This window comes from Xenopus laevis, chromosome 8L (assembly GCF_017654675.1).
Source record: "Xenopus laevis strain J_2021 chromosome 8L, Xenopus_laevis_v10.1, whole genome shotgun sequence".
Classification (NCBI taxonomy): Eukaryota; Metazoa; Chordata; class Amphibia; order Anura; family Pipidae; genus Xenopus; species Xenopus laevis.
In genome coordinates this window covers 57,464,062-57,484,261 of record NC_054385.1, presented here as the reverse complement: position 1 = coordinate 57,484,261, position 20,200 = coordinate 57,464,062, and the positions used below count along the sequence as shown (strand labels likewise).

The 20,200-nt window shown below is 35.4% G+C and overlaps 1 protein-coding gene across 8 annotated transcripts in view; it reads left to right on the top strand.

Moving 5' to 3' along the window:
• Positions 1-20,200, top strand: part of znf185.L (zinc finger protein 185 with LIM domain L homeolog) — a 73,676-nt gene that overhangs the window by 24,792 nt on the left and 28,684 nt on the right. For 2 of the 8 annotated variants that reach the window (XM_041572783.1, XM_018229972.2), the window contains exons 6-26: positions 1,436-1,474; positions 1,817-1,876; positions 6,174-6,260; positions 6,912-6,995; positions 7,221-7,298; positions 7,976-8,020; positions 9,467-9,568; positions 10,046-10,123; positions 10,497-10,604; positions 10,978-11,067; positions 12,673-12,732; positions 13,942-14,061; positions 14,237-14,356; positions 14,499-14,600; positions 14,833-14,952; positions 15,785-15,901; positions 16,170-16,289; positions 16,570-16,659; positions 17,247-17,309; positions 19,041-19,160; positions 19,402-19,521. In XM_041572783.1, coding sequence (XP_041428717.1) covers positions 1,436-1,474; positions 1,817-1,876; positions 6,174-6,260; positions 6,912-6,995; positions 7,221-7,298; positions 7,976-8,020; positions 9,467-9,568; positions 10,046-10,123; positions 10,497-10,604; positions 10,978-11,067; positions 12,673-12,732; positions 13,942-14,061; positions 14,237-14,356; positions 14,499-14,600; positions 14,833-14,952; positions 15,785-15,901; positions 16,170-16,289; positions 16,570-16,659; positions 17,247-17,309; positions 19,041-19,160; positions 19,402-19,521 — 1,923 coding nt within the window. The remainder of the gene's footprint in view (positions 1-1,435; positions 1,475-1,816; positions 1,877-6,173; positions 6,261-6,911; positions 6,996-7,220; positions 7,299-7,975; positions 8,021-9,466; positions 9,569-10,045; positions 10,124-10,496; positions 10,605-10,977; positions 11,068-12,672; positions 12,733-13,941; positions 14,062-14,236; positions 14,357-14,498; positions 14,601-14,832; positions 14,953-15,784; positions 15,902-16,169; positions 16,290-16,569; positions 16,660-17,246; positions 17,310-19,040; positions 19,161-19,401; positions 19,522-20,200) is intronic. The other 6 variants (XM_018229973.2, XM_041572782.1, XM_018229980.2 and 3 more) reach the window with 6 other exon arrangements.

Here is a 20,200-nt window from a genome sequence, read left to right as displayed (position 1 = left end):
GACTTTTAAAAATATATTTTTTCTCTGTAATAATAAAACAGTACCTTGTACTTGATGCCAACTAAGATATTATTCATTTTTATTGGAGGCAAAACAATTCTGTTGGGTTTAATAATAATGTTTAAATGATGTTTAGCAAACTATGGTATGGATCCAAAGTATAGAAAGACCTCTCATTCAGAAGACCATAGGTCCTGAGCATTCTGCATAATAGGTTCCATACTTGTATTAAAAAACTGCTCTGATGTATTACAGACATGCTATATGATTGTAAATTCATATAAGTTGCTGGCCGTTATGTATGTAATTCTGTAGGGTGGGAACTATGGGTATGCAGAAGAGGCAAGGGCGCAACAAAGTGGGGACACCAAGCATGTACCTCTTTTGCCTCCCCCTGGACAGGACTCTTTTTCCCCACCTCCACTCTTCTGCGAGCTCCTCGGTGTGCGAAGTGGGCCCAGTTTGCCTTGGGTGCCTGGCTGGCTTGACCAGGGCCTGAACCCATTTATTGTACAGTACTGCAGAATATGTTGGTGCTCAAAAAGACATGTTAATAATAATAAATAATGATTACTGGGTATATATATATACTCGCACACAGACATCTTAACCATTATATGAAAACTTCCCATTATATAAAAACACTATTTTTTGCCTGTGGTGGATCTTGTACCCCCATCTTGGCGTCTAGCTCTCTTAGTCGAAACGCTTTTCATTTGCACAGGGTTGAGCTAGAATTGCACACTAGTAGTGCAACTTGCTCCTGTTGTGTATATTTGTTACAGCATGCAATGAACTCCAAGCTGTTAGACGTTGGAGATTTTTTGATCGCCAGAATGAATTTAGGAGACCCTTACAGAGAACTTAAAATACACAAGTATAAGTATGGGATCCATTATCCTGAAAGCTTTGAGTTATGGGAAGGCCATCTCCCATAGACTCCATTTTAATCAAATAATTCACATTTTTAAAAATCATTGTACTTGATCCCAACTAAAATATAATTAAATCCTTATTGGAGTCAAACAATGCCCTTTGGTTTAATTTATGTTTAAATTATCTTTTAGTAATATGTAAGGTATGGAGATCCAAATTATGGAAAGATCCCTTGGGGTATATTTACTAAAGAGCACATTTTTGCCTTGGAAAGGCTCTACCACACTTCTCGCAATTTCGTCAGACATTCATTCGCAGCGAATACACATATTTATCAAATAGCGAAATTTCATCTCACCAGATAAACATTTCTGAGCAAATTTTCGTTACAGTTTCTGGAAAACCCCAGGTCCCAAGCATTCTGGATGACAGGACTATGCCTGTATTGATATCATAACATCTGTTATTAGTATTGTTATATCCATATATTATTATTAGTAATCTGTTAAATTACAGCACAGTACCTACACCCTTATTTTGCTTTTCAATACCTCTACAGGCCATCTAGTTCCAGACTATCAACTGGATACATCATAAGGTAAGATGATTTGTTTTGTATTCTTTCTGTTTCCTGCAGTTTAGCCACAGATGACACTTTTGGTGATCAGAACTTTTTAATGACTCATCACTTCCCCAGTATCTATGAGAAAAGTTTCATTTATAGTCATGTTAGCCCACAGATAATGTGCAAGCCATCTGCAAGCTGTTTAAAACATATGGATGTACATATATGTACAGGACTGGAACTCTACATATAACATGCTGGTTCACACGTGTTGTCAAAATTGGCATATGAGTGAAGAATACTTACCATAAAAATGTATTATGAATGAAATACAAATATTTCATGTTTTCAATTATTTATTTGATTTGTTTCCAGGGGTCAACCACTTTCTGGCTCAGAAAAGACCCAGTCATCATTTAATGGTTACCAGAAAAAGTAAGTTTTATAAAATTCAATTGTAAGTCTTATTACTTAACATGAGTGTTTAATTGCACCAGTGCCAGTGACCAATGCAGCCACTCATAGAACATTTCTGCAACAGTAAATGAAAAGGGGTTTTTTCACCTTTGAATTAACCGTAAGTGTAGGGAGTGATATTCTGAGACCATTTGCAATTAGTTTTCTTTTTTTTTTTAATTATTCGTGGTTTTTGAGTTATTTCGCTTTTTATTCAGCAGCTCTCTAGTTTGCAATTTCAGTCTGATTACCCTAGCAACCATGCACTGGTTTGAAAAAGAGACTGGAATATGAATAGGAGAGGCCTGAATAGAAAGATGAGGAATAAAAAGTACAAATATCATGACATTTGTAGCCTTACAAAAGCAAATAAATAATGAAGAGCAATTGAAAAGTTGCTTACAATTGACCATTCTATAACATACTAAAAGTAAACTTAAAAGTACAAGTGTCTGCTATAGAATTTACCACACCTGTAGCTTTAGGTATCAAAGATTATTGTCTCCCAACTGCCCGAACACTTAAATTTGCTGATTGTTGTGCAAGCTCCGGGTTTAGCACTTATTTACATTTTTTAGGAATCTGCTTCCTAGTGCTTCTCAAACATAATACAGCCTGGAATGCAAGCTGAGGTTATTGAGAGGCCATGACTTTAGTTGCATTGGATATTATACAAAATATATCCAAAGAAAAATGATGAAATGACTAAAATAAAATGTTATTGTGAAGTTTTAGTTGCACTGGAGAAAATATCCCCTATTTTGTGAGTTCTGTGTGTTTGGGATACAGGGAGCACTCAAATTTGGTTGTAGATAAAGGATTGCTGTGGTGCATGCTTTACAGAAGAGTCAGAATGGACATCATTTGCACCTATATGGAAACGCAGGATAATGTTTGGATGCCAGCCCCAAATTGCATCAGTATGGGCTCTGCACTGGGTCCATTTTGGGGCACATGCAGTTCTGTATGCGGGAATAAATAACTCAAATGGGCTTGAGCATTTTTAGATCTATAAAAAAGAAACTCTAGTCTCAGAGTGAATCTGCTTGGTGGTTTCTATGTGGTATTGACCTTAGCAACCAATAGCATTTTAACCTTTAGCTAAGAACTAGCTACCTTTTGAAATCTATTGACGTAAGTATATTTAACACAGGATATTTTCTTCAGTGCAGTTTTGGTCTCCAGTGCTCAAATGGTATATTATTGAATTGGAGAGTCTCAAAAGAAGGGCAACTAAGATATTAAAGGGTATGGAAAGCCTATAGAAAGATATGTATAATTTGTTTATAATAATATGATGTATAAAGCTATTTTCCTTTAGCCTTTGCAGCATTATGTTGCAGTTCATTTCAGATCTATTTTGCACCCAAGTAAGGCAGAAATGTTTGACTTTGACAAACTCATTGATTTTTATTTATTTATTAAACATTCTTTATTTCCAAAATTTTCAAAGGAAAGGGATACAAAAAGCAAAATAAGAAAGGGAAAGGATAACATGAGATAAACATAAAAAAATTTAATTTTTTCACAGCAGGTTCATTTCTTAATAATATCGCAGCATTTAACCAAATAAATTGACATGTTCCATATAATTCAGTCTAGTAATAACAGTAATATGGCCTGAAAAACTTTCTATCATATGTTACACAAATACTCAAGAAACCTGTTGGTTTTTATATACCGATTACCATAAATGCAGTTTGCTAGTTCTCTGGGTAATTACACGAAAGAGGCCTTTATACTGGTTAATTACTTTTACTTTCTCCATTTTAAAGTCAATGAAAACGTTTGCCTAATAAGGGTGTAGACCGAGTAATTGGTGGTGAAAGTGCCTGAGAAATGATGTGAAAATTATGTGAAGTGATCGTGTAAATTTTATATATTTGGGTAAAACAAAAATAGTGGAAATAAATAGTTGTAATGTGTTAAATTAGCCACTAGATGGCAAAGTCTTAAAGAGATGTAAGCCTAACTGTAGTTCATATCCCAGCCACTAAAGTGCCAAAGGCATAAAAAAAGAAAGTCACACCCAGGGCAGGGTTCTTCTGCTTCCTGAAATTGGCTGGACAGGTACAGGTAGAGAGAGGGTCTCCTAGTGAGAAGTACCAGGTACTTCAGTTAGACAGGATAGCTAGTATGGGTAGCCCAGACCTCAGCAAAAAGTAGTGGCATAGCGGCCTTGACTCAGCAAGAGATAAGGTGGAAACGATAGTTATAGAGTCAGTGGATACATCTGGAGGCAAGGACAAGGATATTCCTACCTGGTGTAGGGCAGAGAAGCAATGAGTGCAAGACGGACTTCTAGGACTGGAAGGTGGTACAAGGTCCTGGAAAGGGATGTGTGTCCATGGTAACTGGGGTTGTGAATGCACTAGTGGAACATACTACATGCTTGTCATTGAATTTGCCTAAACAATGAGTTTGCATAAAAACTGTGTGTAATAATTTGGATGTAAGCCTGTCAGTGAATGTGCACCAGGGCTGGAACTACGGGTAGGCAGAGTAGGCACGTGCCTAGGGCGCAAAGCTGGGGGGCACCAGGCATGTACCATCTCTGCCTCCTACCCCCTCGACACTCTAGCCAGTGTGTGCATCCTTTTCATGTGCTCATCCCTTTTTGCTCACATCTGTCTTTTTTGCGAGTGTCCTTTTCACAAGCGTTTGTTGGGCACTGAGGATGGCCAGGTTGCCTAGGCCCGGCGCTGATGCACACAAGCCTGGATGTGAGTGCCTTGCTGTTTAAGAATAAAGCAATTTTGTTTCCTGTTACTGGATGTCAAGTGTGCCTTTAAGGGCATGCCAAAAGCTCTCAAATAAATGGAACTAGTGCCAGAAGTAAATATGCTGCACATTACCACAACAAATTGTGATCATGAACATATACAGTGTGTTTATTTGTAAAACCCACAGTGTATATTCTCCTTGTATGTGTCATTTGTTCCTTACACAAAAGCCCAAAGAATGAGAACATAAGCAGTCAATAGCTAACTTGTTTATCTGTCTTGTGGGTCATTCTGTTCAGAGATTATTACTGTATAGGCAACTTTCAGCATTCATTTTGTTAGCCAGAAAGGGGATTTATTTCTATTTTGTCACGCAAATCAAACAAATCACATACTGTAAGAAAAGTCTTCCTTCTGAGACTGTGCAATTCAACCAGTTTGTACTGTCTTGGCAATTCCCATGCATTGCAAGGAGGAGATATTTTAGGGAGCTTTGCCATCCTCAGGGAAATGTAATTTTCGGATAGCCGTTTTATTCCACAAATCATATTTTTTCTCTAAAAATCAGTTTTTTTCTCTCTAAAACTTGAAAAATTTTAGATTAATGAAGTGTAAAAACCAATAAAGACTATAAAACAAAACTTCTCCAAGTAAAAGCAGATGAGGTCTCATAAAAGAGAGCTGCACTGATCTTGTTAGACATTTTATTTAGCCATTCAGACTTTTAATGGTTTTCGGATCTTTTTCCACTTGTAATTGTCCGAAAAACTAAAATTTTTTTTTTAGAGATATTTGTATTTTTTTCATACAGCATTTCTTTTTCCTTTTATACTTCTTATATTTGGATCTTTTAACAACTTTCATGGCAGTCGTGATTTTAGAGAAATAGAGTTAATTTGTGGTTTCAGAAAGTGCTAATACCACTAAAATTCTACCTTTAATAAATGGGCCTCCCCATGTGCCATTACCCTTATAGTAGGCACATGATTAGGTTGATCCAGTTGCAGCATTAAATGTATGCAATTGTAAGGTTTTATTCTTTGATATTTTGGTGAACAAGTTCTATTTCTGTTTTTTGTGGTACTACGCAATTGCCACTACACATGTAATATTGCTCCTTTTTGCCTATAGTTCCTCCATCATTGTGTGGGGTAATTAGCTGCGAGCAGTCTTTTTGTAATGAAAGATACAGTTGATCATTAATTTTACTGCATTTGTGTCTCAATATGATGTGCCAATATAGTGACTCCTTCCAGTGATGTTCTGACATGTTGTCATTGGGTTAATGTAATTAGAATGTTTACATTATACTATATATAGACATTTCTGCTCTTTTTGGATTTTGAATACTGATTAGTATTTTGTCGCAGTATGATTGATTTTCAGTTTTTCCAGCCCTTTCTGCAAATATTTTCCATGATCCTGAGAGTATTGTTCAATAAAACTAAAAGAAAGTCTTTGTCTCACTCAGAATGCAGTGTATAGGACATATGCATACTCAATATGTGTACAGAACTTGTTTTTTAATTTTTTTCTACTTTTGTTTTTTCCAGCTATGCCGTGCAAACTAAGAGCGCCAGCCTTCCACGTGTGCCTACTGCCTCTGGTTTCAAGATGTCCACAGATGAATACAAGAAATTGTAAGGAAAAGAGCACAAGTGACACAGAATTTTAAAAAAACAACCCTTTAAAAAACAATTCCTGAGCTTTTTTTTGCAACAAAATATTGCCATAAACGCTGTACAAATAAAACATTTAATTACCATAAAGAAAGTTATTGATTAATGTAAAGAAATCTGTCACAAGAAAACATGTTTTTTTACAAAACACATCAGTTATTGTTGCTGCTCTGGCAGAAAACTACATCCATTTTTCAAAAGAGCAAACACATTTTTTTATATTTAATTTTGAAATCTGACATGGAGCTGGACATGTCAGTTTCCCAGGAGCCCTCAGTCATGTGAATTGTGCTGTGATAAACTTCACTATTTACTGTTGCACTGCAAGTTGGAGTGATATTCACAAACTACACTAGTAATAGACCTGCAAAATGTGTATATTCAACCAAATTATTAAATTCAGTTGAATCAGATTAGAATGAATCACTGTGAATGTATCATTGTGTACTGAAATTGAAAATTGCTAATTTTATCATATCAATCAAAAAATCCATCAAAGATTGAATGTCTAGGAACCCTGCAGAATTTCCCATTTTTATCTTTAATAAATCTGTCCTTTAGTGTAGAAAAGTGTCTTCCAGGCAACAAATCTAATTGCTTTCCCCTTTCTAGAGCTCCATTTAACACAAGGAACAAATCTATAGGGGATCTGTCAGATGATGAAATTCCAGTTTCTGCTGAGGAACAAGCAAAGAGGTAACATAGTCTGTCAGCTCTGATACAATTTATATGCCACACCTTTATTTCCATGTAATTTCAAATTGATAAATAGATTAAATTTGATCCTTGGCTTTGAATTCATTTTGTGTAATGACACAACCTACTGTTACAAGTTACCAAATGAATGATTCTGTAAATTAATATATTTTTAATAATGTTTTTTATTTATGCATATTTTAAAATAACTTTTGTCTGTTTTAGAACTGAAGCAGCAAGTGGTGTGCTAAAGAACACAAAGGATCGGTCATATGTATTTTCTGCAGCCAAAAGAAGCAGCGTGTAAGTTCAAATCAAAGTATAAACTTTAAATATTTTAGGGTTAGACCACACAGGTTAATATATTGCTCACAAACAGTGCTATTACCTAATAAGAGGTGAGAGTCTGTCTATAAACTGGAGAGTGAGTACAGCATTCAGTTGCTGGCAGATGCATGTTCTGGGGTGTTTTGGAAGAGTTAAAAAAACAAAAACGAGAGGGGTAATGAAATAAAGGGTGCAAGGTTTGGTAGTAGTAACATAGCAATGAATTGGCAGGCAGCATTTAACTACTGTAAAAACTTTTCAGCAACAAAAACAGTTACTAGGCCTGAGCAAACTTTGAGCCTTTCATTGCATTACCCAGTAGTCATTCATTTAGTAATACGTGCATCGATGGGCTATAGCCGAGGTACTAAAAGACTGCCTACTAGTTGTATTACTGCATGTTATAGCACCCACCGAAGCACATGGTTTTGTGCAATAACATTTTCTCTGAATGAACAGTGTTTCTTTTTAATTATAAGATAAAGTTACAGTCAGATGAACAGGTCTGGTAATGCTGTACCCCTATAATGCTGTCAATATACAGGTCTGCCTACAAACCATTAAGTATGGTCACTTCAAATCATTGTCATTGCTAGTGCTCCTATATTTGCCCCAGATATGCTGTTAACATTAAAAAATGAATCTTATTTTAGAATCGGTGCACCAGATAGCAATCAATCACACTTTGTGGCTAAAAGGTGAGTTTAAAAAACTATGGATTTTATACTTTACAAGGGGCTTTAGTTGGGCACATGGGGTTTCAGGTTATTGTTTCATCACTTTATTTTTAAATTCTGAAAAAGGGGACTGATATGAGGGGTGAGCTTATCAAAACCAATGCTTGTACCATAAGAGCATGTGCAGAGAATATCATAGAGGTTTGTTCACCAAACAGTTATACTCCTCCAGGCCCTAACAATGGAGAAGGGATTTTGGCATGTAGACTTTGAGCTAACGTAATCATCACTTGGTACTTTTTACGAAGTTATGGAAAGTGAAATACTGACATTTAGGGGGTTATTTATCAAAGTCAGAATTTATCTTGTTTTTTTCTGAATAAAACTCTCACCAAATCCGCATGGTTTTTTTGGCTTATTCATTAATACACTTTCCCGTAAATTTTGTTTGCAGGAAAATCGTGAAACATTTTTCAGAATTTCCACCTGATTTTCACGGATTTTCCCCTGAAAACTCTGATTTCTTATGCTTTCATGCTTTTTGCCCTAAAACCCCGAAAACTTCATGGTATTGCACGAAACCCAACGCACATCAAAAAATCATTGTGACTTCTCCCTTTGACTTATATGCAACCTCAACAGGTCTGAGATGCCAGATTTTCTAATTCGGACTTTTCCATCCTCTTGGTTTACTAAATTTTGAAAAATGTGATTTTTTTTTTCACTAAAATTAGAATTTTATACTAAAAAACACCAATTTTTCAGGTTTTTGGCATTCGGAGTTTAGTAAATAACCCCCTTTCTATTTAACTATGTATTTTCCATGCAGAAAGGATTCATTCCTGTCTGGAAAAACCCTGTCTCACTTCAAGCGGTCAGGGATTAAGGATTCAAAGTTCAACATACTGTTCTGTTCAACATTAAGGGGCACATTTACTAAGGGTCGAATTTCGAAGTGCTAAAACTTCAAAATTCGACCATCAAATTGAAAAAAGTTTTTTTTTATTAAATTTAGCAGTTTTCGATCAAATTAAAATCGTTTGATCTATCGTAGAAATTGTTTGACTCGAACGATTTCGAATGGTCGAATATTCAAAGTATTTTCAATTCGAATCGAAGTCGAATTTGGCCTATTCGAAGGTCGAAGTACCCCAAAATTACTTTGAAATTCAAAGTTTTTGAATTTGAAAATTCACTTCGCCTTCACTTCGACCCTTAGTAAATGTGCCTCCTAAGTGTTACCAACCCACAATAGTATTGTCTAGTATATTCTGAGAAATTGACATGTGTCGGTTGATTAAAACACATTCATGACTTTCATGAAAAATTATTTTGCCAGAAAAGTGGCAATCTTCTGGATTCTAATTTTTTATATTTATGTATATATTTATATTTGATGCATCTACCCTTTTGCCCTTCACAATTTGTAGTTCTCTTTAACATTTTGCATTTTTTTTAATTTCCAAGGGTGGAAGTAAAGGAAGAACATGAAGAACATAAGAGTGAAACATCCCCGAAATCCACTTATAGGGATAAACAGGGATTACCTTCAAATTCATTCCCTCCAAGGTTTGTAAAGCATTCAGTGACATTTGCTAAGATAGTCAGATCAGTTGTTGCTCATCCTATGTTAAAAGATGTCACTGAGAAACATTCACAAGGAGAGTATATGTATTAGTAATGATCTTGAAAATCAGTTTGGGGCCTGTTCTAAACTCATCCTATGATTACTAACAAACACTAATAGAGCCAACCTTCCAAGTATTTCAGCCCAGCTGTTCTCTACACATCTACCACATTTCAAGATAGTGTTAGTATTAAAAATACAGAGCACCAGAACTTCCATAGAATAAACTTAATATACACTTGCTTATTGTTACATACTGTATTCCCAGCTGCACTGTGCATCTTACCATGGCAAACAACTGGATCAGAGATATACATTGTGTTCACTTCTCTACAACCATTGAGGAATCCCTTATATTTATTCCCAGAGAATATTTGTATGGCAACTTTGCATTTAATCAGGGCATATTTTTCCCTCAGAAATGATGCAACTGCAAAGAATGCAGAGAAGTCCTATTCAGTGGAAAGTAAACAAACTACCGTCACAGTAAAAGACAGGTAAACATTTCCTTTTCATTACAACATTCTGAACTAAAACTGCACATACAAGGGCAATATTTCTGCTCCAAGTTACCTTGCTAAAGGCAAACTGCATTGGGTCATGTATTTTCTCCATGGACTCCTCCCAAAGAGTCTGCATGGTCCCTAATGTGATCTGATCATGGTGGTCAAATAATTGAATACACCTGATTTAATCATCCACTTTGCAAAATCTTAAACCCTTTTGGCACCTCCCCAAGCAAGCGATATTTGCAGTGTTTATTATTAAGTTTTGCATTGTATATTTACAAGTACACAAGTTAAAAATAGGTGTTTCACATCCTTAGATCTATTTCACTAATGATAAATTAAAAAAACCGTATTGTTTTAGTGCACCTGCTGCCATCGGAAGCCCTAAACTGAGCCGGAGGGTTGTTAGCAGTACATCAGAGAGTAGAAGTTCACCAGTAAATCCTGACCCAGTTCCCAGAGGGCCAAGGTATAAAAGACATTGGATATTGAATTATTTTGGCTATCAATTGCACTACCCATACAATAATGGTTACAGGCATTGGCACATACTGTGTTTATTGTTAAAAACTAGGTCTCAGAATGGCACTAAATGCTTCTTATTCCAGTCAAAGACAGTTTTACTGCTTCCATTTTTCTGGTACATAATTGCATACACATGAGGTCTTTTCATGGCAATTTGAGAAAAGAATTTAAAGAGTTAATGTGCTACCAACTTAGAACGGAGACTGGAATTTTCTTTTTTGCCTGTTCTTCATTGACAGTGATCTCTGAAAATATCTTCTGCTTGGCAACATCTAAAAAGCAATTCAAACAAATGCATATAGTATACTTTTTTGTAGCAGAGTGGACTTAAACGAAAAATGGGAAGAAAACAAGAGTTCAACACGTCCAAAATCTCTTTCTGATTATCTGTTGGAAGATGCTGGCAGGTAAGCCTCAAGTCTAGGCCTGTTTTCTTTTTGCTAAAAATGCATTTCAGAGAGTCCAATGTACTGGTCTTTGGTAAATACTGTTGACTGTCTTCCCAGTAACATTTGCTGCAGCCACATACTGTATGTGACTAGGTTTCACTTTGCTGAAAAAATAGTAAAAGTGCGAGAAAATTTGAGCCAGGATTGAAGTCACTGGGTGTTTATTTACTGCAACCTTCTTCCACTTTGACTTTTATCAGCTCAAAATACATTGAGGTCTATGGCCGTTTTTCACTGCAATTGTTTCCGTTGCAGTACGGTATATACTGCGCTTCAACATGAGCTGATTAAATTTGGTGCTGAACATGCTTTTTGCCCGTTCTTTTAATTAATAAATAGCTATGGTTTTTGTACTTTTTGACACTAAACAAGAAGCCAGTTCCACTTTAGAACTAACTGTCACTTCCTATCCCTCAAAACCTCGGAGGAGATGATAAAAAAAAAAAGATAGGGAGCTCAGAACAAATTGCTCTGTTTATAAAGGAGGGGGGGGTAAGGTCAATGAAAATAGCCCAACTTTCTAATTAGTGCTTTATAATGTACCAAAATTAATACAAATATTGATTTTTCAAAATTAAAACTATAGGCAGAATGTAATTTCAAAACATGTTCTATTTATAGTGCTCATTAGTATATATTGTTATACTGTATGTTTAATGGATGTATACTGTCCTTTTAAGTGCACAGGTTTAGCTATGTATGATTGTGAATTTGTATAACTTAGCATTGTATATGTAGGATTAATACACACTTGTGAGCTATATTGTGGAGGATTTTATTATGTATGATCCAACTGCTCTCTATTGAGCTGTTTACTTTAATTAAAGCGACTGTTTACCTTCAAAATTCTTGTTTCAGTTTAGTTGTTTTCAGAGTGCTCAGCAGAAATAAAGATTTTTTTCCTTTTCATTTTTACTTTTTTACAAAACTGAAGTATCATGTTTCTGTCCCTGGTGTTTCAGTCTGGCAGCTCAGTGATCCAGGTGCAGACTCTGAACTGTTACAATTTGCTGCATTAGTTGGTACATGTCTCAGCAGCATCTGTGGGATATCAGTAGGTGTTGGAAGATGAACGACCCCTTTAATTATTTTGCCTGCTACACACCTAGTCAGAGTGGTAATACCAATACTATGCATTTTTGGTTTAATTAGGGGTCCCTCAATCTCTGGGACCTGGTAGTTGTAAGGGTTGGGTGTATTTTTAAATATAGGTTTAATAAAAACCAATATGATTCTATTTCTGTCTATTAATGTTTGATATATTAATCTATGGTTTAACCTGGATTGCTATTAGTTCCTCAAGTCAAACATTGGTATTGTGGATTTTATTCAAATTAGGATTCATAACTTGAAGAATTTATAGTGAAACAATTTAAGGTTTAGCGAGTGCAGAGTTCATGCTTTTTCTTTTCTTCTTTGTTTTATTAAAAAGTCTCTCTGATCCTGTCTTCCAGATGTTTGAAGCTGTATGTTTTTTTCACAGACTTATTCATAGTAGCTGAACAACCCTAACTTCTCGAGTTCACACAAATATACTGAAATTATGTGTATTTGTATTTATAGGTTTGAAAGTGGTTACAAAACAACACAAACCAGTCAGCCAACTTCTCTATCATCATCCAGGTTTGTAGAACAATCATTAATTTTTTATAAAAAATAATTGCCTTTCCCCAACTATCAAGTTTCACAAATACACAGTATTGTAGTAAACAGATATTTTGTCCAGTATAGCTATATATATATATATATATATATATATATATATATATATATATATATATATATATATATATATATATATATATATATATATTCGTATTCCAAGGAATGACGCACTCCAGTCCTGGAGGGCGTCATTCCTTGGAATACGACTATCTACACTATATATGACAGCACCCAGGCAGTAAAACTCTGCTGGATTGGAGTGCACCACAGCCTGAACTGTATATATATATATATATATATATATATATATATATATATATATATATATAGTAACAGTTATGAATGAAATCTACCTGTAACTATGCGCATTGGTGGATTTTGGCCCAAGTGTCCATGGCCAAGATTCCCCTCTTGGAGAAAATCCATCATAGGACATTAATTTAGTCATGATTTTGGGTTTTGTCCCAGAGGCTTCAACCCAGAAAAGATCATAAAGAATCTGGTGTTAAGTTTCTAGGTGCCAAGGATTATGGAAATTAGTCATATCAGCAGCTCCATTTTCTATAAAGAATATATTATTTTATATTCCCTGTTGAACAAGCTCAGCCAGGAGACTCAAATGGACCACTAGCTATGACTTAAATCAAACAAAGTTTAGCTGATCAGTACACCTATTGTTTATATAGATCAATGCATGAGAGACCTCTGGTGGCCAAAAGAGGCAAATATAGAAATACAAAATTAATTTACTCATGCATCTAAATTAAAAAGCTGAATTTATTATCACATATTAAAATCCATTAGACCCCACAAAAAAGCCTAATGCTTTTCATGCTTACCTAACACTTAATCATAGTGTTAAAGTTCATATACTTATACACTCCCAATTAACCCTTCCACATAAAGGGTTTATTGAGAGTGTTTAAATATGTGAACTTTTTCACTTGCTCCTGAGATGCTTATGATTAAGTGTTGGGTAAGCATGAAACGTGTAATGGGGTCTAATGGATTTTAATATGTCATAAAAAATTCAGCTTTTTAATTTAGATGCATGATTATATGAATTTTGTATTTTTATACTAGCTATGACTTTTATTATTGAAATATAATATCCAGCATAACTTTGCTATCAACAATCACTAAACCCTAATGCTTATTTATCATCAGTGGAACAAGCCCAGGCAGCAGCCCCAGACTGACCACTAGAAATATCAGCAGAACCCTGGAGACAAATATCTCATCAGTTAAACCAGAGGCAGGAAAGATAACAGTCGTCAAAGAAGAAAGGTAATTCCAATTTCTAACACAACCAAATGTTGCCCTTGGTTGAGTTCTTCCACACAGTCCTCTGATGATTTCCCAGCTATAAGTTTTCCTGTGCGTTAGTGCTTTTCAAAGCAATGATTATTGATCAACAATCATTTAAACTGTAATTTTAATTATATAACACTAATACTCTTAGGAGTACAAGTCCAGCCGGTAGCCCCAAGGTGACTACTAGAAATATCAGAAGCACCACCGAGACCAGTATTTCATCTATAAAACCAGAGTCAGGCAAGATTACAGTTGTCAAAGAAGAAAGGTAATGCCTAATTTTAACACCGTGATTGTCTCCACCAAGTATAAACTGTAGGTATACCGTATATGTACAGTAGTTGTTCAACACCAAATTTTGTCCTTGTAAACCATAATGCTAAGTTTATAACACTGTTTATGACTCTTAGGGGAACAAGCCCAGCTGGCAGCCCCAAGGTTACTACTAGGAATATCAGAAGCACCACTGAGACCAGTATCTCAGGCAAGATTACAGTCGTCAAGGAGGAAAGGTAATTCCCATTTCTAACAGTGTAATTGCCTCCGCCAAGTATGCACTGTAGGTATACAGTACTGTATTTATACAAAATCAAATTTTGCTCATAGTTGGGCTCTTCAGCACTGGCCTGTGATAATTTCCCAGCTATATGTTATCCTGTGTATTAGTGTTTCACAAAGCAATGTTTTTGGTCAACAATCATTTACCCATAATGCTAATTCTATAACACTATTTATCACTCTTAGAGGAACAAGCCCAGCCGGCAGCCCCAAGGTTACTACTAGGAATCTCAGCAGCACCACTGAGACTAGTGTCTCATCTATAAAACCAGAGCAAGGGAAGATTACAGTTGTCAAAGAAGAAAGGTAACTCATATAAATCAGAATAAATCAGAATAAATCAGAATTCTTACAGCATGCTTTCATAGATAGATTTAACAAACTTGTAGCTTTTGAGTTTTATAAAAATGTACTATATTTCTATTATAAAATCGATTTACTATCCTAATTATATTGTATATATATTTCCCAGTTTTCATCAGGCGTGCAAATAGGAAATTATAGTACAGGTGTTTTTTGTTGCTCTGCTACACTGTGTTGCCCAGCTATAAGTTATTATTTATTGTATTTATATGTTATCAACTATCATTTAAACCATAAGGGGCTTATTCACTATGGGTCGAATATCGAGGGTTAATTAACCCTCGATATTCGACTAGGAATTGAAATCCTTCGACTTCGAATATCGAAATCGAAGGATTTAGAGCAAATGCTACAATCGTACGATCGAAGGATTATTCCTTCGATCGAACGATTAAATCCTTTGAATCGAACGTTTCGAAGGATTTAAATCCAATGATCGAAGGAATATCCTTCGATCAAAAAAAGTTAGGCAAGCCTATGGGGACCTTCCCCATAGGCTAACATTGACTTCGGTAGCTTTTACCTGCCGAAGTAGGGGGTCAAAGTTTTTTTTAAAGAGACAGTACTTCGACTATGGAATGGTCGAATAGTCGAAAGATTTTTAGTTCGAATCCTTCGATTCTTGTCGTAGTCAAAGGTCGAAGTAGCCCATTCGATGGTCGAAGTAGCCCAAAAAATACTTTGAAATTCGAAGTTTTTTTACTTCGAATCCTTCACTCGAATTTAGTGAATCGGCCCCTAGGTGTAATTTTAAATTTTAATTTATTATCCTCAGGGGAAGAAGCCCCACTACAAGCCCCAGGGTGACCACTAGGAACATCAGCAGCACCACTGAGACTAGTATCTCATCAATGAAACCAGAGCCAGGGAAGATTATAGGCGTTAAAGAAAGGTACAGTGAAACATTAATTTTACTCTTTTTTTCTCATTTTACTAATTCCATTTTTTGTGGTTCCACCAATAAATAATAAATTGCCTTGATTTTACATTTATCGGGATTTACATCATATTGTTTGGTCCCCTGAAAAACGTTCAATGGGGTCTACTGTGATCCAAATAATGTAGAATCCTTACAACTCATTCTTATCAGATGAAAAAAAGGCCCATTGTGACTTCTAATCCCATAATGCAACTTTTAAAACATCATTAATTATTCCCAGTGGATCAAGCCCATCGAGGAGCCCCAAAATGACCAACAGAAATATCAGCAGCACCACAGAGACAACTATCTCATCGATCAAAACGGAGCCAGGGAAGATTACATTGACTAAAGATGAAAGGTAATTCATATACTGTGTCCTGTAAATATCAGGGTTGATAAATTGGCCTCTATATCATATTAAATGATACATTGCATTCCACATTGTACTCTTTCTCAAAGGGGATGATCACATTTGAGGAAGGTCCTTATGTGACACAGTAGTCTGGTGAATACTTATATAATTTCTATTTAGTAAGAGTGCAGGTCCAGAGCAATCAAAAAAAGATAAATTCACTCTTATATGACATACTTACAATTAGAATTTTATACAAAGTAATCAATGAATATTATCATTTTAGCTGGGTGAACACAGAAGAGAGAAGAGAACGCAACAGGAGTCCTGCACCCCCAAGATCTCTTGCTGATTATCTTCTGGAGGATGCAAACAGGTAACTCAGTGGCACCAGAATTTCAGCTTTTTGGAAAAGTGTTACATATGCCAGTTAAAAAAAAAGTGACAGATAATATATCAGCAATAGTATGCTCATCTGAAGCTATCCAGACTCAGGCCAAGTCCCTTATAATATTCTGAACACATCTTGAGGGCCAAATTGCAATTATATGGATGGTTTTTTTCTGAGGCTTTAGGAAGATGGGGTTTCTAATCCAAAATGGCCTCTTGTTTGACTTTGATTTAAGTCAATTTAAAGGGCATTTGTTAGACACCTTTTCCCCCCAGTGACTCTAACTGCTAACCTTGGCCTGATGATTCTTTTAATTAGAGTGCCCTGCTGCCATTTTCTTCAGTTTCAGAGATGATTTCCCAATGATACCTTGTTTTTCCATGGGCTGCCACATGTGCAGTATAGTAATTTTTCAGACTGTGAAATTTGTTTGCATTGGCCTTTAACATACTGTACAGATGACATAGATCAATGGTGTGCAATATATTTCCATTGTAGTGGGCCACATACCCAATATATCTCATACTCATCATTATATTGAATCTTTAATCTTTATATAATTTTATTTACAGGTTTGAAAACAATTATACAGCACCTCAGTCCAGTCAACTATCTTCCAACGCAGCTGCATGCATGTATGTACACTAGGTTCAGCTAAAATAGATTGCACTGTTTTACCATAAAAAATGAAAGTGGGCAATGAAGATGGATAACATAATAATGCTCATTTACAAAAAAAGGGAAAAGGCATAAATTGCAAAAAACAAGCACACAGCACCATGGTATTTACACTTTGCACCTGGGAAAGTATAATGAAGTAGATTGCAAACAGAGGTACAGGAATGGGATCCGTTATCCGGAAACCCATTATTCAGATAGCTCCAAATTATGGGATGCCCATCTCCCATAGAATCCATTTTATCCAAATAATCCACATTTTTAAAAAATATTTTCTTTTTTTCTGTAATAATAAAACAGTACAGTGTACTTGATCTAAACTAAGATATAATTAATCCTTATTGGAAGCAAAACAAGCCTATTGGGTTCATTTAATGTTTACATGATTTTCTAGTAGACTTAAGGTATGAAGATCCAAATTACGGAAAGATCCATTATCTGGAAAACCTGAGCATTCTGGATAACAGGTCACATACCTGTTTAACTAACCTGTATTTGAGGCCCAAAACTCAGCACTGTTGCTGGACACTAACCCTGCATGTGCAAGGTCTGCTTTACATGTAATTCTTGCACTGCTACACAGACAGAAAGCTGAAACATGTAATGTCTTGTGTAATAGCATTACACTATTACATAATTCACATTTTTACTGCATTGCTACATTATCATATAACTAGAAAATGAATTAAAAATATATTAATGGTGGTTTCATGTTACATAATTAAATGCTCAGACTGTAAGGTACCTGGTTTAGACTAACCTTTAACAAACAGAGGATACATTTTCATCATTGATTGAGGAGGCCTGAGTGGTAGCAATGAAACTAGTCTGATGTACTAGTCTGACCTCCATTAACAATAATTTGGTCAACTTTCAATTTATTCATCAGTGTTATTATATATATATATATATATATATATATATATATATATATATATATATATATATATATATATATATATATATATATATATATATATATATATATATATATATACAGTAAGTAGGGACCAATGCCCTAGTGTGCAGAGAGGGGAGAGCATTTTGTTTGGCTAATATGAGCATGTCCAATAATAGTGGTGACTTATATTGCTGGAGCAAGCTGAGTACCTATAGTGTGCACACCTCAAGTCTGTTTATGAGCAGTTATCATTGAATTAAGACCATCAATGGGGTTGAATGTTTCTTGCACATAAAGCTATTATAGACTTTAATATTGATATATGACTGCAAGTGCAAAGTGATAACCTGGATGAAACTGAATTATACTGTAACACTTCAGAAAGGCAAGTAAGTCCATATAATTTTACTTTGAACCTGCAGCTAGTGCCAGTGCTCCCTTGCAGCTGTTCTGATGAATTACCTGCAAGTTCCCATCAAGGGAACCCTGAAATTACTGACATCCTGGGACTGTCAGGAAATTGCAAGGTTTTCTTAGCATGTTGCATCTATTGCTGCAACTGACTTGTGGCAAGTGAATTGGATGCTTATGCAGAACAATGGGAATTGCCACACATAAAACACTTTACATGCGGTAATCCAGAGATACTTTCTTCCGTTTCCTACAAATGTGTAAGGATGTCTGGGCTTGGCTACTTTTTTTCTTTTTCAAGTATTGATGGCCATTTACTTCTGCCCAGTAAAATTACTATTTCTACTTTCTTAAAAAACATTTCTTCTCTATTCAGTGGAACAAGCCCAGTCGCCAGCCCCAGACTGACCAATAACAATATCAGCAGCACCATTGAAACAAATATCTCATCCATTAATCCAGAGTCAGGGAAGATTACAGTTGTCAAAGATAAAAGGTAATTTATGTAACTGGTAAAATGATTTCTGTTATAGCCTTTCCATATAAAGATATGCACTCTCTATATATCTATTATATTAATCCAAAAACAATGCAGCTACTCTACCTGCGATATAGATATGTAACTAAATTATTGAAGTAGGTATAAGGTTATACTTTATTATGCAAATTTTGCACAAACCATTACTTTATTATGAATAATTATGTAAAAACTAAAGCTAATGAATCATTACTCTTAGTGGAACCAGCCCCGCAAGTAGCCCCAGATTGACCACTAGAAATATTAGCAGCACCATTGAGACAAGCACCTCATCCATCAAACCAGAGCAGGGGAAGATTACATTTGTTAAAGATGAAAGGTAATTTCTTTTTCTATAAGTTCCCTTTGGCTCATTTACTGACAAATTTGCCCCTTGGCAGTAAGCAATGAAAGCAAAACTATATTGGTTTACTGCTCAGGTGCAAATGTTCTCTGTGTTTGTAAATAAACCCCAGATGTCTCTACAGATATGTTCTATAAGTATATGTGTATCAATTTTATTGGCCAGCAATATAAATAAGGACAATGGCTAATATTGGCTTGACAGCAGTAATTCTTTAATAAAAATCTCTAGCTCATAACTGCCTCCTTTCAGTTCCCATTTGTCCGATAGGACTGTGGTGATCAAAATGTATTGTTGCCGATGTTTTATTATTGTATCTTACATATACAATATAGGTAACCAATATTTACAAAAAACAATAGTATTACTTTCCACTATCCATTTGGTGTGCAAAAAAAATGAACACCTCAATCACTGCTGCAGGATTGCATATAAAAAAGGAGGAAATAATCAGAATTCAGATTTGTGATGTATTCGATACTCTGCAAAATTATATATTTCTGAATTAGGTGCATCACTTGAAGTTCCACAACCACTGACTCAATAGTCTCACATACAGTGGCAACACCAATTTCCTCTTTATTAGTATTCAATGAGCCCCCCCCCCAAAAAAAAAAAGATAACGGAAATAGAGAAATGCACTTAAAAATGTTAA